Consider the following 18,339-nt stretch of genomic DNA (forward strand, 5'->3'; position numbering starts at 1 on the left):
TGCAATCAATTATTAAAATCAGTAAATATGAACGTTTTGAATAATTAATTTAAATAAAAACCCACTAAATTGATTATAATTTATAGTTCATACAATTAAATAACAACTTTCAATGATGGTCAGACTCATATATTTATAATACCATGATGAAATATTGGAATAAGAATCAAACGAACAAGTCTGAAAACTATTTTTGTCAATATCATTAATGATTTAAGCGTTAAAAAATCTTGTGAATCAGGTGAAAAATGTTTATGAGTAATTCAAGGTGCAGGAGTACAACGAAACTTAGTAAACTTCTTGAAAATTTAGCGATTTGTCCAATTGCACGCAACGTATGTATGTCGGAGACCGTAGAACAAGCTACTTTACACAATTTATTACCTTGAAGGAAGATCTCAACAACATAGAATGCAAAACAGGAAAACATGATAGGGTAGTGTCTTCAGCAATCAGAAGAAGCTACAACACATGAAAGATGGGTTTTTGAATAATTCCTAAAATTAATAGCCTCAAGGTAGAAAAAGAAAAAAATGCAACTAAAAACAATTTGGAGAGTACAACTGCCTAATTTGTGTGGAAGCGTTCAAAAATTGGCAGCAACTATGGTTAGAATCAGTGGTTCGAAAAGTTAGATTTTTCGTTATAATAACGAGCTATGTAAACCCGTCACATAATTGATATTGGATCGTCGATCAAGATTATAATGATACAACTATGATGAGAATTAAGAATCATGAGCTTGGAGAGGCCAAGCTCATGTACCTTGTAGAATAAGTTCTACATGAGCTTGAGCCCATCTATCTAATTATTTAAAGGTTAGTTTCAGACTTAGTTTGATTAATTCATTAGCCTACACAAGTTACTTCTTAGACAAGCAAAATTCACTCTCCCTCTCCAAACCCTAGGTCATGAACCTTTACCATTTGAGCTTTGGGATTCGCACCCCACCCCTCAAGTGTTCTACTCATCTCCATGTTAAATCTCTTCTAGCTTGAGAAAAATTGCAAGCTAGAAGAGAAACTCGAGAAAATTTCAAGTTGATTTTCGAGACGTCCTAGAAAGAGTTCGTGATTCATGTTCTACCTTGAAGAACTATCTCCACGTAAGACCAGAATAGTTGGAGCAATTCTCAAAATTTTATCGTTTGGAGGTAATTTTCTGATAACACCAAATTGTTGTGATAATTCATGTGTCCAAGACTATTTTGTATGACAAAATAAAATTTTAAACTTCTGCTGTATTTTATGCACCAACAAGTACAACCGAGAAGGAAATCCGGATGAGCATCTCTCCTGATTCGAAATGTAGTCTTGCTACATTAGTATGACAACCCTATCAAGTGTCGGGTTTTCTTCACCGTTTTGGTCGGGTTGGCTCAACAATGATTCAATCTGCTCAAGCTGGATGACATCCGAACATTTCAAGATTTCAGTAGGGCCTTTCTTCATCGGTTTGCGAGCAGCAAAAAGCATCTTGTGAAGACTCTGAGCCTCTTCAGAATCAAGCAACAAAACACGAGGGTTCGCGTTGGTATATTCGCAGGTTCAATGCTATGGTTGTGGAATTTCCTTCCATCATGTTGGACTTACTACTAAGCACTTTCACTCAGGGGTTGAGGCAGAGAGATTTCTTTAAGTCTATCGTGAAGAAACCATCTACCAATTTTGAGAAGAAGCTAGTGAAGGCAGAGAAGTATGTTAATAAGAAGGAAGTGCACACAGTTTTGGTATAAAAGCCAAACCACCCCGAAATCAGGAGGAGGCCCGGCCACCCAATCCTGTGGCCATGCCAATCCAATCCAATCCAATCCAATCCGTCCAAATTTCTCGGACAATTCATTGCCTACACACTCTTGAAACTTGAAAGCAAGCAAGCTCTAAACGAAATAAATGATTATAAAGACTTCCTTCTTACTCTTGACGGTCCGTAATAAGCATAATGTTTCGTTACATAGACGATACTATGATTCAATTCTCAGCGGCCCCCGTAAAACAAAAAAAAACAATGAAAGCCACCAATTCAAATCAATCAAATGATTCATCATTTTACACGTTGGCAGAAAAAGTTTTAAAACTCTAGCTAAATATCTAAGTATTAATTGAAATAATTACCTATTTAGTCTTATAGTTTACATTTTTTATTTTATTTTCCGTCATGTTAACGTTGATATAGGATTCTGAATGAGAACTAAGCTCCTATCAAATAGAATTGTTTGAATCTTGGACATTGTGATTTGAGACGAAGGCTCATGCATGAAGATGAAGTTCCATGATATGTTAATAATGGGTGTCGTTTATATTAGACTGTATATGAGGAATAAAGTCAGATCTTATTGCTTGAATATTAACAGGAAATACATGGAGTATTTATTGGGAAAACTCTATCTAACTAAAGCCCTAAAACAATGGAAACTTATCTAAGAAATATAATTAACTCTGGAATATAAAATAAAAATAAACTAATACTCAACTCTCCCCTCAAACTAGGTCATATATGTTGATCATGCCTAACTTGTAAATCAAAATTTTCATACTTTTGCCACCAACTTCATAAAAGTGAGAACAAAGTAGGCAAAAAATATAACAATATCTATACAAGTAGGGGAGAACATTTCTCACAGCAGAGCAAAAAAAGGATCAAATATTTGCTACAACCTTATCAGGAGGGAAGCAACATCTCCTATTTTCATTGAGGCATTTTTAAGCATTGCAATTATCACAATCCGATCATTGCTAGAACAAAAAAAAATACTATATGGGTCGGAAAACAAATGGTCAACATCACTTGTGTATTCATTTAATAGAAAGAAATGCGACTCTCCAAGTACCAGACCGCAAAAAAATAGGAATTTACATGTTTTCCGGGAATAATGGCAAGTAGGCGTGAAATGAATGTGGTGATGGTAGTGGAAGAATTCTTCGCCAATCTAGATGTCAACTGAATGATATACACCGGTAACAGAATTACGTCCAGCACCATTGGAATCGGAATTGCCGTAAAATGGTGAGTGGAGCTCCCCAGAATGTGATGACTTTCGTGACTTCGGGTTTTTGGAAGACGCGGAGTACGATTCTGTGGAACCACTGGTAGTGTTATAAAAGGATGAGGTGGGAAGCCCGGGGATCCTTGGCAGGCCTGTTGGGTCAGTGCTCAAGCTGTATCCCCTTTCGACTGACTCAGCTTCAAGTGGTAATTCATCCAACGTCTAACATGGAAAAAATTTCATCACCAGTGGGAGAAGTAAAAGAACCAGAATTCTAACTTTTAAAACCACAGCACGTATAGGTTAGAGATACATATGACTATGAATTGTGATGTAACGGCTGGTTTGATTGTGTTAATAACTCAATGACCGTTAACTTTCTACCCAGAGATTGGGAAAAGCCAAACTGTTGCTAGACGTAGGTCTGACTGGATGAGATCCATGCCGAGAATGTTCAATGCACCAAAAAACAGAAACTATGCAAAATAAAGCTATCATTTGAAGATGTGTGAGCCATGGATGTATGAGCTGACATTTTCTATGGATTACAGAATTTGTCAACCCTCGCAAATATTAAAAATAAAAGTAAACAAGGCCATAAAGGGGCAAGAGAGAATAAAAATGTGACTGAACGAAATATTCAAATATTTCAAGAAAGCTCTTAGGGTACTACAAGTCAACAAGGGATGTTGTAACACTTCAAATTCTGGCACTTACCCGGAAAGCTTGCTGCAGGACCCGAAGTGACTCCCGGGTACGCTTTCTCTTCATGGCTACCTCGTCTGGCTCCTGTAACATCTCTTCGAGCAAGTTGTCCCTGCCCAAAACATAAAAAAAATACAAAAATCCAAATCTAGGCAGTTGAGGAAACTATGAAAAGCATAAACTGTAATTAGCTAAAATAATAGTCGACACTTCATACCCTTGCAGACAGGGAAAAAAATGTAAAACATTGAAACTTGAGCCAGTCAATAAATGACACCATGCAAAGATTATGAAGTGGCCTTTTCTTTGGAAAGAACACAGTTAAGAAAACTTCACGTAAAACATGGATGTAAAAGGAAGAAGCAGTAGACTAGTGATAATTTCTAAACCCTTTGTCTCACTCTTGAGTAGGATGAGACTAGAATGAAGCAATACAGATTACAAATAAGGGACTCAAGCCAAGCAATAAATGTTACCGAGCAAAGATAACGAAGTAGTTTTCTATTCGGACAGAAGAACACATAAGAAAACTTCGTGACATGAATGTAAAAAGAAAGGAAAATGGTTATTATTTCTATCCCTTTGACTCATTCTAGAGTGTGATGAGACAGAAATGAAGTAACGTAGTTTCCAACTAAGGCACTCAAGCCTCTCACTGCTAGCCTGCGTATAATTCTGATTTCAGATATAACCTATCAATTGAAACATGAAACTGACACATCAACTTGACTTTGCTTGTTGGGTTTTTATTTCTTCAACCATATTTAAATACACAAAGCTTTCAGAAACAGAACATACCTGTAAAGCTTTTTGATGAATACATTGTGGAGCTCCCGCTTGGTGTGGTTTACCTGCATTACAATACCAACAATAATAAAATAATTATTAAACAAATATGCATGCAATTAAAGATAACAAAAGAGGACAAGTCAATATCTGAACACCAGCAACTGCTACAAAAATTTGCCCAAGGAAAAAAAGAGAATATTGAACAGCTTTATCGTCAAAATGCTGAAATATGACAACTGATTTGTGAGGATTAGAATTTGGTCAAAATGCTGAAGTATGACAACTGATTTGTGGGGATTAGAATTTGGTTAGAAACAATGGCTTGTATGATTGCACAAAAGGACATCATCGGATTAGAATTTGGTTAGAAACAATGGCTTATATGATTGCACAAAAGGAAATCATCGCTAACTGGTGAAGTGAGAATGTCCATGGGATGTAAGAATCAAGTAAAGAAAGAGAATTGAAAGAAAATGATAAAAACAAATTACCAGAAAATGCATGATTGCTTTCGGTACTGAATCCTCAATGTTCTTCCGGACAATGTCATAATATGATCTCAACAACAGCTTGGTAACAGCAATCTCAATGGTCTCATGATCTGACTGAGCTTCTGAGGGCCTTAATACAGAAGGGGGCTTTTCAAGTGAACAGGAAATACATATGTTAGGCCGGCAAGCAGGAAGAAATAAAGCTTTAAAAGCAGAATGTAGCTCAGCTAAACAGAATACCACATACCTCTCTCAAATGAATCATCGAAAAACTCTGCTCCAAGTTCATAACATGTCCATTGAATGGTTTGCTAGTTGAATTATCTTCAACAGACGTCCGGTTGTCATGCCCACCAAAGATCGAAGACATTCCCCAGGTTGAACCAGCATTGCTAACTAGTGAGTCATAAATAATGGTCATTAGGGCTTTCAGGTAGTAATTCACTTCTCCTATGCGAGAACCATTGTACTTGTTAAGCAAATAAATTGTAAATGTATGATCAAGGTAGAGCGACTCAGAACTCGTTCAAATTACTAAATTCAGGATTTAGATTTTTTCATATATTTCATTAGTCATAAGAACAAAGTTGCCAAGCCAACCGCTTGCTTTTGGAGAGGAAGTACTCGTTTTTACAGTTTAATAGTTCTTCCACTCTTGTAGAATAGAAGGTCGGGTCTAAGTTCCTTTTCCAGCATGTTCTTTCAAGTTAGGGTGATTATGAACAGATGGTGTGTGTCAAACTCTCACCGACCAAGCAGTCAATTTGTCAGTTAAATAAGTGGTTACAAGCACAAAAAACATCATATAGATTATGGACCTAAAAGGTGGTTTAATGAAAAATAAGCCACTGATGACTGAATTAATTTTTGACTTTTTTTGTAATCTCTTTGATTTAATTTGATACAACTGTATGTCATGGTAAAGTAAACTTGAACCAATAATATTTTCTCAATTTCCCTCTTGGAAGAGTTATATACTGGCAGAATTTAATGCTAGCTTCTTGATCATTTTTATGAAAGAAAAATCACAAGAATTACCAGATGGTGCAGTTTTTTCAACATCTGCAACTGGTCGAATGCCCTTTTTTGCCATGGAAAGAACAGCAACTTGATTAATCAACGGAATAGCTGGAAAAATTAAAGTTCAGGATTTACTTCGGACGCTATTGCCAAGTAAACTTACCTGCTCAGGAACAATACCATTTACCAGTCGAGAAAGAATAGCACGAGACTTTACGTTTTTTTCTGAATTTGGTACTTTCTCTAACTCTACTGCATCCTAATTAATAAATCCAAATCAAGAATTGATGAGCATACCTTTGTTAACAACCCAGACAGAAATATAACTTACAAAGTGCAGCAAGTGCACGTTTTTTACCTTTTGCCTGGGAATTGGAGCAGCAAACTTCGACGACTTGTTCTGTTGCAATGCGATCTCCAAAGCTTTATTCCCACCAATAAAATTTGGATGGGAAGTGTTTATGTAATCCATCTACAGAACAGAGAAAAAGAATCCCAATCCAAGAATAAACAATTTTTAACCCATAAAAAACACTTGCAAGGAAATTTAAGGCAAATGATGATGTATCTAGTATATAATGATGAAAAAGCAAAGAGCACCAAGGTATATTTGAGGACGATGGTTGAAATATGTGTCAGAGAAAATATTAACGGGGGATCACGTTCACGTATAAAACATAATTTCTGTTGGCTGATGTAGCTACCTACCATCCCTCTGCATGAGTTGCACCAGTTTGGATACAGATAAATCATTAAAGTTATTGAACACAAGGGATCTAATGGAAAGACGTACTCCACTCTAATAAGAAATTAATGCTACATTACTGTGAATTGTTTAATCATATAAACGTGAAGCATTCTCAAATTGTAAGTTCAAAAGATAATAATAGCAACAATAGTAAAAGTGATATAGAGAAGCAATTATAAGACTGCGGACTCTGATATTTTTAAATATTTGGCTCGCAATGTTCCTAGATTGCTATGCAAATCCAATGGTCTAGGATTCAGAAATAATGTGGAAGAAAAGAAACAAGTTATGGAGCATCAAATTTGCATATTACCTCCATTTCCACAATGTGTCCTATCATTGTCTCCGATGGTTCAAGACCTTCTCTCAAAAAATTTCCAACAACCTCATCCATACGCTTTCTGAGAACTGGAAAACGCTGCAATTCATTAACCATACAGCGATGGCTCATCTGAAAAAGCGAACTGTGTTTATGTCTCTAGCAAAGATAAAGCACATTTATAAATAACGATAGGATTTATAAAAGCAAGCACCTTGATTAGCTCATCGTAAATAAATCTAGCACACTGAAGACTTGGATCCAGCAGGCGAGCTATTTGTCTCCGAATAAGAACTTCAAAGGGAACCTACATGTTTGTAGTGGAAGGCAGAATGCTAAATAAATGATCTTACATTTTCTTTTTTTTAGAAAAAAAGGGAAAAGACACATATGAGACTTACTTCTGGCACAAACAATGCAGATTTGGGACCCGTTGCATTTTGAATGGCAGTGTGGATGTCATCATCTGTTAAATGAGCACATGGATCCACATCCTGTAGAAAGGGATACAGTTGTCAATCGCGCATAGCGCCTCGTAGCGCAAAGGTTGCCCGTGGCTATAGCGCATAACGAATAACGTAGCGAGGGTTATTTGAAAGTAAAGCGCCACAAGTATATAAATATATAATATATAGCATATAGTAACATCAATTCAAAAACCTTAATTTCCAGCATAATATTCCATTAACTTTAATTGTAAAATATTAAAATCTGGAATTATTTTAAGTTTTTTCGTTGAAATATCATAGAAGACACAAAAATAAAGCAAGAAATGCAGAAAAATATAATTTCCAGCAAAAACCTAACTAAGTACATGCCAAAAAAACCAAAATTAGAGGGAAAAAATGACAGAAAATAAGCATGTAGCTTCGCTTTGCAATAGCGCCGCTATTTCAGCTATCGCGATTGTCGTTGTAGTGCCAATAGCGAGGATAGCGAGCGCTATTGCAAAGTCCATGGCGCGTAGCGGTCGGTAGCGATGTGGTGTCGCTTTGCCACGCTATTCGCTATAGCGAGGGCTACGGGGGCTATTGACAACTGATAATGTTAACAAAGTTTGATCTAACAATCAATTTAACATCTTCAGGAATTCCAAAGCTCAACAAATTACTGGCCATGAGAAGAGTTTAACAAATATTTTCACTTAAAAAGATCAAGTAAGCATTGGTCAAGAAAGCAGTATTTAACTAAGGACTAAAATTATCCCACTTTAGATCATGCAGGAATGAACACAGGGCAACTCAACATTTGACATGGCTTTATTCACTCAATAATCTGCCTCTTTCTTACCCAACAAAACACTTACAGTTGCCCCAATGAGAAAAACTTCTTTGTTCTACAAAACCAAAGGACGGATTATATATTTATATTCATAAACAATGTAAAATTTTTCACCAGTGAGATATTTAAAAATAGATCATCAGTACAATATTTTACACTAGTGAGATATTTAAAACAGACCTACGATACACTATTTTAGAAAGCATATCCACAGCATTCTAATCAAGAGCACAAACCTCTAAGCACTTCACAAATATGTTTTGGAAAATGTAATGGATTCTTGCCCCGCCAGACAACTCGGATGTTGACATTTCTTCATTTTTTCCTTCTATCATCGAAGAAAATGCTGTTTCCAACAAAAAATAAATCAATCAATCAATATGAGATGTCAGGTAAGGCAGAAAATGAATAAACGCAAGACAAGCTTGGACTTTTCATGCTTGATCACATATTAGAACCACAACTGCAAATGCTGAAAGAAGATACACTGCTATGTAACCAACATATTTAATTATTTATTGAATTATATTATATTATAAAATGAACTTTGAGATAAATGTAAAAACTTTTATTGTTCAGTATACCAAGCGATTCAAATAAGGAACATTGATGAATAACTATTGGCTCATTTGCAAAATAAGCCAATGAAATCAACAACAAATGAGCTCTATGCAAACCCCACGCCAAACTGCTCACGAATGGCTTGATTCATTCGCAGGTCAACAAATAAACATAAAAATTAATATCCAAAGTAATGTCTGAACAAGATAATTAGAGGAAATATACCTTCAGAATATTTTGAAAGAATGTTGAGCAATAGTGCTCCCTGGCCAGCCTGTAGTAAGTCAATAAAAGTTTAGAGAGTAGCAAACAAGGAAATAGTAGACAGATGAGTTTTTTTAAAAAAAACCTTAGATTCAGTAATCTCTCCATAGCTTGCATGCTCTTTTGCAACAGAAACAAGAGCAGCACTTATCCGAGCCTTCAACCCTGGAAGAATTGTCTTAATATGCTGCACCAGAATCTGTATAACAAGGAGACAGATTATATCATACACCTATTACAGTAAAAGAAATCTCCAGTACAATCGTAGTGAGAAGGAGAGAACGTCAACCAACTAATTCTATGCCAAGGTATAGTCAGACTAAACAATTATTCCAGAAACTGCCAAATGTGGACAGAGCTTCCACTTGCTTCACAAGAATACTAACTAGAAATGCTATTTAACTCTACTTGATGACCAAGGCCAAGAAATCAAATAGATTTGAAAGACAAATGACTGGGGCTTAATCAAACAAAATATACCTGGTTCAACTTCTTGGCCAACTGAGGAACTCCACAGCGATCGGCAAGGTCATTGTATACCTGCAAAGAAGATTAGCCCATTCAAGCAATCAGGTATGAGAAGAAAAATCAAAACTATCAACAACAATATCAAGAACATACTGGTCGGCTGCGAAAAAATTTCTCCTCTGCCATAAGTGCATCCTTGATGCTCCGATTCAAGAGAATGTCCTATTTAATGATAAAAATAACTCCGTCACAGAAATCGCATTGAAAGTTATTGAGAACTTTTCATACAGCATCGATTCCCGTCTATCAAGATGAGGTACCAATGCAGTCATCAGAAAATAAAGCAACACAAACACTTCCTAATGTGTGTTGAACGGCATGCATTATTATTTTCATACCATAGTCAATTGCAAAGGCACGACTAGTCAACTACTGAAAGATTCATGAACTCATTACCATAGAAAAGAACTAATAATAAGAAGATATAAACCTTCAGACTGAAAGCTTTCTGACAGTCTAAAAGTCCAAACAACTAAAATATAAAATCTGAAAATAGCATTTTAATAACTAAACCAAAAAGGAAAAATTCAAGCTCGGGACCTAATCAAATGTCAAGGTAGAATTCTCTATAATATGCAGGCATCATTTGCATCTTTCTGAAATTTAAGTGTTACCTCTTGACTACGATTCACAACACCTACATAACCGAGCTGAAGAGGAATCACTTTTCCAAGCAAAAAGTTGCGGGCATCAGTACCTCTGTCCATAATATCCAACTGAAGAACCAAAGTTAGAATATCTTAGAAAAAATGCCTAGTACACATAAGAATTAGGTACTTAAAACTCCTCACCTTCGTAATTACACCAATAGTTCTATTACCTGCAGGCAAAAATTTCAAAGATAAGCTTTAGAGTCCAAAACAGAGCATTTTTCTGTTTATAGATATGACTTTGGTAATAAAGTTTTCTGAAAAATTAATAGATTAAGAACATAACCAACCATCAGGATCAGCAATTCCAGCCATCTGAAGGGCATCTGAGTTTGCTAGATCTGAATTTGCAGGCGATACAGCCAGTATCAAACAACTTTGAATTTTAATGTATGACATTATCATAGTTCTAATGCGAGCTTCAATATCAGAAGGCTGGTCACCAACAGGAACTTTTGTTAGTCCTGGTAGATCCACAAGAGTTATGTCAAGAACATTTGGTGAAAAAATCTTTAAACGAATCTGTTTGTCTGAAACACCCTTGTTTCTCCCTGCTTCTCTCTCTGTATCAGCCTAAATAAAATTTCAACAGTCAAATCCAAAGATAATCAACAAAAAAGGTGAAGGAAAATAAGTGGCAAAGAAAGAAAGATCCAAGAAATCAAAGCAAAGAGAATAGCATAAAGATTTAGGTGGCGTGGTGGAAACCATGAAACAAGCTAACAAGATGCCATGACCTTTTGCAAACAAGGTCGACGTTGTACTAGAATCCTAACTTTTTAAATAACTCAATTAACTATGAAAATATAACCTAAATTTGCTTTATTTGGTCAATCCACATCACCATCTGGATCTGGCAAAGGTATTTTGAAAGAATTTATTTGAAAATCAGTGGATTTGAAATAAAAACTTTTGAAGGGAATATCAAATTAATCCGAATATGAATTAGATTTCAAAGGTGAACAAATTCTCAATATGGTATATTTTAAAACCATATCACTCAAATCCATAAATCCAAACACTGCCAGAAAGAACATTGCATGTGGTCAAACTTAGATGTCTAATCAAAAACACAAATAAGTAATCCTTTTGAAAACTATACAGATGGTATATTTTAAAGCCATATCGCTCAAATCCAAACACAGCCAGAAAGAACATTGCATGTGGTTAAACTCAGATGTCTAATCCAAAACACAAATAAGTAATCCTTTTGAAAAGCTAGGTGACAACCAATGCAACCATCAACCCCATAACAAAGAGTTCGTCAAAAACCATGATAAGAATTGATCAGGCACCACATACAAAAAAAATAGGCAGAAAAAGGCAGCAATTGTACAACCGATGCTCACATTGATCTTCATGAAATAGAATTGTAAGTCGTCTATTTGATTCCCGAAATAAAGCAAGTCAAAACCACCACCCAACCCACTGAGCAGATACTGATTTAAAGTCCCACATTTATATCTACATAGATGGTTGAGCATAATTTTACCAATTAGTTCAAAGATAGAGAATGGACAAAACGGAAGCTAATTGTTTCCCAAACACAATACAGTAATTGAATTTGAATTTAAAAACATCGCACCATAAAAAAACCTCACACTAATGGAAAAACCTGAATTTCCTTCCGGATTTCATTAAAATCAAAGAACTTCTTCCCCGGCAAATGCAAGAACTCCCCCCATTCCTCGTCCGCTCCATCTGTCTTCTTCTTAGTCTGCTGCAGTTGCAGCACAAGAGGGCGTCGAGTGCAGATATCATTGCCGCGAGGCAGGAAATCGCGGCCCACCAGCGCCTCCAACACACTGGATTTGCCGCTACTCTGGCTACCGACCACCGCCACCTGCGGCAATTCGATCATTGACTGGCTGCCGACTTGCGCAAATATATCCTGCAGCTTGTTCACTATAGGTATGACAGAGTGACATAACGGCGTCGCCGCCGACGAATTACCGCCGGACGCTGCCGCTGCCGCCGCCGCCGCTTGCTCTTCCGCCATGTGAGATCGATCAAGAATTAGGTGATCGATTCAATGTATCACTAAGTTAGTTAAATTTTTTTTTTTTGGGGAGAATCGACAGTTAAAATTTGAAAACCTAAAGCTGAATACTTTGTGAATAAACAATTGATGGGCGGGTCACACTTCACAGTTAAAAAGGGTTTGAAAACGAATCTCAAGTGAGATTTGTGTGGTTCTCTTACTGCGCAAGAAATTGCTAAGATTTCTTTTATTTTTAGACAATTTGGATACCAAATTTTTTTTAAAAAAAAAAAAAGAAAGAAAAAAACTTAATTCTAAAAATAAACTATCTTGAAATAAATTCTTAAATTAATTTGTGAGACGATAAAAATAATAAATATTTTTTAATAGATCGAATCAGAGAATTTTTGGGTTATTAAATTTATAAGTGGGTTTCTAATGAGACAATCTTACGAATATTTATCTGTGAGATGAGTCAATCATACCGATATTCACAATAAAAAGTAATACTCTTAGCATAAAAAGTAGTATTTTTTTATGGATAACCTAAATAAGAGATCCGTCTCACAAAATACGACCGTGAGACCGTCTCACACAAATTTTTGTCTAAACTTATTATCATTTAAATGCAATATAGTTTTGGATGCCGGATTTTTTTCTTTAAATTTTAATATAGAAAATTTTTAACATAAAATCAAATTCCATAAAATTAATTTTTTTTACAGTGATTTGATTTTTTTTAAAAAAAAATTATTAACTATTATATACATTGCGTTTCATCATATTTAAAAAGTTATGTGGTATCTAATCTAAAAACAAATCAAGATTTTAACCTTGAAATCTGTAATTGGGCCTCATCCTGGGCTGATGCTGGGCTTTGATTTTGAAAACTGATATATTTATCGTTATTTATTTATTTTTTCCACGTGCGATTTATCATATTATCTTACAAAAACTCAACTACGAGATAGAAATTCGGGTTATATATTTATTATAATAAATTTTTTTTTCTTTTTATTATTTTCAAAAAACTAAAATTCCGAACACATGAAAAAAAAAGGCATAAAAATCTTGAAAAGATAAAATTGCACTTTTGGTTTCAAATATACAAAAAAAAATGTAAAAACAATATGTAAAATTAAATAGTTGATTTGTAGCTAATTTGATACTAAAATATCAAATTTAAGACATGTTTTCTATCATCTTAGTACCAAGTATGGGACATGTTTTCCTGTGATGTCATCTGCGAAAAGTTTTATATTATCTAAAATTCAATGTATCTAAATTCATTGATTTTAGGGAAAATTTGCATTCAGTACCCGTTTGACTCTATTTTTTCTTTCCACTCCCCCTTTCCCAAAATACCCTTCAACCATATTTTAATTTAATTGATTATCTTTTATAAATAATGGCTCATCGTGCTTCCATAAAATAAATTAAATCTTTTACATATTTGACCGGAGTACCACTGGGTTATATCAACCGTATTTTACAGACTGCTCCTCACAGTCCAACCACGCGTTCGCAACCGATGGTTACTGACGCAGATTCCTTCAGCAGCACTTGACACAACTCTAATTCGTTTCCTACCTTAGAGTGTACAATAAAAGATAAAATTTTGAAAATAATACATGAGAGGGGCTAGAAGCAAAGATTTTCTTTATTCAAACACAAACATTTATTATTACATTGAAACCTCCTGTAGAGGAGGAGAAACTTGTTTAACTACTTATAGTAACCGAACTTGAAAAACACATAAACTTGAAAGGGAAAATATTACAACTTATTTGTTGAAAGAAATGAGGAAAATGTTCGATAATCTTCACTTTTTTCTTCCTGCCTTATTTATAGAAGGCTTCTTCAAATTTGAAATTCGGATTCCAAATCTTGATAAACCTTTACAGCTTGCACATGGACCATGTAGTGGTTGAGTGGTCCCTTGAAATGGTCCTTCCATTTTCTTGAAATGTCTTTTTCTAGATTATCAATCTAGAAATCAACTTCTCGTCTTCTTTTATCTCTCCGTAATAGCAGTAGAGATGAGTTTGTAAGATATCTGTTGTAATCTCATTTTATTTTTCTTTGAAATGTTGAATTAACCATCTGAGAGCTTCCTGCTGATCTCTATTTTTTTTATTCTTCTTTTTAAAACCTTTAGGTATGTGTAATACATTTTCTTTAGGTTTCTTTATGGTATGGTTTACTGGTTCCCATTTACCCCTATTTATAGTATGAATTTTGGGTCCAGTTTTCTTGTCTTTTTATCAGATTTCCTTTATCTTTAAAGATAAGGAATCCAATGTTCTTTGTCATTTTCCACCGATTATTGGTGGTCATTGCCCTTCCACTCACATGGTGGGTTTTCTTTTGGTTAGTGGGTTGATCACATGTCCACTTTTAATTTTGTCGAGGAATCTTTGGTTTTTTGTATCCTCGAGGAAAATGTGCTTGTGGTCCTTCCCTACTTGTCCTTGTTTCGGTAAAATGTTTCCGATCATATCTTGGTTTGAATCCTTTACCGAACTCCGATTCTTTCTGATTCTGGCATTCAAGACAGATGTTTTCTGACCATCTTCCTACATGTGCCATATTACAGAATTTTCGGCGAGTTTCTTTACTTGCCGACAGCTTGCTGTTGCACAGAATATTTCTTTTCTTTTCAAATATTTCTTCTGCAAAAATTGTGGTTTTTCCTGTCATTGTATTTAACAGGAACAATCCATTTAAAGAATTTTGATAAAACTTAAATGGAAATTTGACTTTGTCCATCTCAGTGAGACAAACCCATAAACCCCATGCTCTTCTGGTTGAAATATCATATTCGGTTATTGAAGCGACCAGGGGTGTTTCTTCTGTCGGAGGGTCCTTGATAAATTTCTGAATATTTATATCTGGCCTCCTTAACTTGATGAAATGAAAGGCTTTGTGTGAGCCTTTCCCTGCTGGTTCTGGTGCTGCACTAAAAAAGTATAGCTCCAAAACATCTCATCTGGACAAATAATCAATATTCACCCAAGTTTCATGAACAGCTTCCTGAATCCATTTTGGTAGTCTTGAAATTTCTGGAAAGCTGGGTGAGGTAGTATAAACCTGAGGCAAGAGCCCCTGAATTCATACCAGGCTTTGACCTCCTTGGGATATGAATTAGGTTTCATCCATACCCTAGGATATTTCCCTGAAACATCAACCATATTGGTAGCTGGGTTAATGCCAACTCTTGTTTTTAATTTCTCCTAGTTCTGTTGGTAAACCTGAAATGGAGAAATTGCAACTTCATTAGTACCAACCTTAGATTTGTCTTTGTCAGTACGAGGCCTAAGGTTGATCTCTCCCTCTTCAATCCCCGAGGTGAAGGGTTGACTTGATGACTCAAGATAAGGATCATGAGTCTCAATTTTTGTTTCAACCGACTCATCTGGAGATGATCCCGACTTAATACTTGTGCTAGGGGTATTTGAATCCCCTGCTCCAGGTATAGAGTCCTGTACTCGAAAACTCTCCATTTGAAAAACCAATGGCTTCTCAATACCTTGGAGGATAGGCCTTTGCATTACAGATAATAACTGAGTATATGCCTGTAAACATCCTGTGATTCGGTCAGAGACAATTCTCTTATCCGCTTGTTGAAGCCTTCCCGCAATTTCTGCGTTCAGTGCTAACTTGTTGAACTCGGTTTGAAGCATTTCAAGGTGTTCCCTTAAATGCCTCTACATCTTGATGATAGCATCAATGTCAATGCTGTCCATCTCTTGTTAAAAAATCTGCAAGAATGTTTTCATGAGATTTAATAATAATTATATCAAAAATATAGTTTTGACATAAAGCTTGTCATCTTAATAATCTGGCCTTCTCAGGTTTAGACTCAATTCTATTCCTTAAGAAAGCTTTCACATGTGTGTTATCAACTTTCAAAGTGAATTTCTTTACAAGTAAAAATAATGACCATTTTTCAAAAGCCCTTTTTACTGCATAAAATTCTTTATCGTTGATATGCCATCTTATGGCTTCTGCATCTGAGAATAAACCACTACAATATTTGCATGGTTGTTTTCCATCTGGTGTGAGCTTTGTTAAAACTGCTGCCCACCAATGATCACTGGCATCCGTGTATAATACAACATCATCTTCGTCTTGAGGAATCGCCATTTTTGGAAGATCTTTACAAATCTTCTTCAACTGGGCAAGTCCTTCTGTATGTTCTTTTGTCCATATAAATATTGCTTCTTTTTCAATAATGGACTAAACACTTTCCTGTGTTTTGCTAGGTTATAATAAACATCCCAGCAAAATTAACAACTCCCAGAAAACTTTGAAGTTGTTTCTTTTCTTTTAACTCGTTTGGAAAATTTTGCACCTTCTCTACAATATGATCTTGCAAAATTATTCCAGACTCATCAATTTCTATTCCTAGAAATTCGATCTTTCTCGTGGCGATGCTTTCTTTTCAGATAAAACCAGTTATTCTTTTTTGCAAACCTTAGAGAAAATTTCTAAATGTTTGACATGTTCTTCCATATTTCTAGATGCTATTAAAACATCATCAATATAGACAAACATAAATTTAAAATAATATTTAAAAAGATTATCCACCATTCTTTGAAATATCTGAGGTGAATTAGCCAATCTCATTGGTAATACTTCTCAGATATAATGTCCTTGAGGTGTGGAGAAAGCTGTGAATTTTTTGCTTTCTTCATGCATCCGAATTTGATAAAATCTGGACTTACAATCAAACTTAGAGAATATCTTGGCGTTGCGTATGCAACTAAGTAAGTGTTATCTACTAGGTATAAAATACCCATCAAAATCCAGAATTTTATTAATTTCTTGATAATTAATAACCAATCTAGGTTTTTCTCGTTTTATCTCACCATGATTTCTTACCAGGAAACCTGGACTGCTGTATGGTGACATTCCTGCTTTGATTAACCCAAGGTCCAAATGTTCCTTGATTATAATCTGCATATCTCTTTGATCAATTATGTTCATTGGGATAGGCTTGCAACAGACGAATTCATATTATTTTCCTTCCTTAATTTTCAGGCAAGATTTGAGTTGATTTCTGTCCCACCATGCCAAGGGATCTTCATTGTAATTTTCTTTGATCCTCTTCTTGACATCTTCCAATGATACCTTAGATTCAAACTCTACTTCATTCTTATGTACAGTTATCTTAAGGCATTCTATATCTTTTGGTTGGAGTTCTTTATTTGCTCTTAACTGGAGCATTGTCTCCCCAACCGTCTAGAATCCTTCATTTTTGGGTTTAGAAGTTTTCCTTCATCACCACGCTTGCTGCGAAACTGGATTGACAATTTTCTGTAAAATGCCTTTCTTAGTCTCTGGACTATGATTTTGTGATCACACGGTGTGGTGAACACTAATATTCTAGTCTCATTTTCTTGAGTATAGGACTTGAACATTTGTAGGAAATTATTTCCTAACAATATGTCAGCTCATGTATCATGAAAATAAATTGGTGGTGTTTTTACCTTGTACCAAGGTGTTTGTCCAGCACCGCCAATCATGATTTCGGTCATCTTAATCCCTTTATATATGATTAAGATTCTTCTGGAAAAATCTCTTCCAGCAATCTTTGGTAATTCTTCTTCCAAATTATTTGGAAATACTCCTCGTTTTGTTGTATAAATTCCAGCACCTGAATCAATATAAGCAGCAAAATATTCTTCCTTATATTGTTCATATAACATTCTACTGGAATGTATATGGAGAATGGGCTTGTGGTCATTGGATTTTCCACATTTTATCATTTGCCATAAACTCCATTACATACTCTAAACGTTTCCAAGGTTTGTGTTCCTCGAGAAACTATAGTCTAAGAATCAGGTGATCTGATTTTTTCCCTGGAATTCCTTGAATATGAACTTCCAATTCTCCGATATTAATCAGTCCTTGGTAAGTTCCTATCATCGGTTGTTCCAAATAGTATATTGTATTACAAGGAAATTGATTAATTTGTTTTGTAATATCAAATACTATTTCTACTTCTGTTGCG

The 18,339-nt window shown here is 35.2% G+C and overlaps 1 protein-coding gene across 1 annotated transcript; it reads right to left on the reverse strand.

Moving 5' to 3' along the window:
* Nucleotides 1-2,549: 2,549 nt before the first annotated feature.
* Nucleotides 2,550-12,473, reverse strand: LOC142526348 (dynamin-related protein 3A-like). Its single transcript, XM_075630680.1, has 20 exons — nucleotides 11,958-12,473; nucleotides 10,633-10,915; nucleotides 10,484-10,512; nucleotides 10,307-10,408; nucleotides 9,786-9,854; nucleotides 9,645-9,704; nucleotides 9,250-9,363; nucleotides 9,126-9,174; nucleotides 8,576-8,685; nucleotides 7,460-7,552; nucleotides 7,273-7,365; nucleotides 7,053-7,190; nucleotides 6,350-6,463; nucleotides 6,155-6,250; nucleotides 6,010-6,052; nucleotides 5,219-5,367; nucleotides 4,972-5,118; nucleotides 4,490-4,542; nucleotides 3,704-3,803; nucleotides 2,550-3,208 (listed from the first exon to the last, which is right to left on the reverse strand). The coding sequence occupies exons 1-20, from the start codon at nucleotides 12,339-12,341 to the stop codon at nucleotides 2,930-2,932; spliced, it is 2,505 nt and encodes an 834-aa protein (XP_075486795.1). The 5' UTR covers nucleotides 12,342-12,473; the 3' UTR covers nucleotides 2,550-2,929.
* Nucleotides 12,474-18,339: the final 5,866 nt, after the last annotated feature.

This window comes from Primulina tabacum, chromosome 15, assembly GCF_025594145.1.
Source record: "Primulina tabacum isolate GXHZ01 chromosome 15, ASM2559414v2, whole genome shotgun sequence".
Taxonomy (NCBI): Eukaryota; Viridiplantae; Streptophyta; class Magnoliopsida; order Lamiales; family Gesneriaceae; genus Primulina; species Primulina tabacum.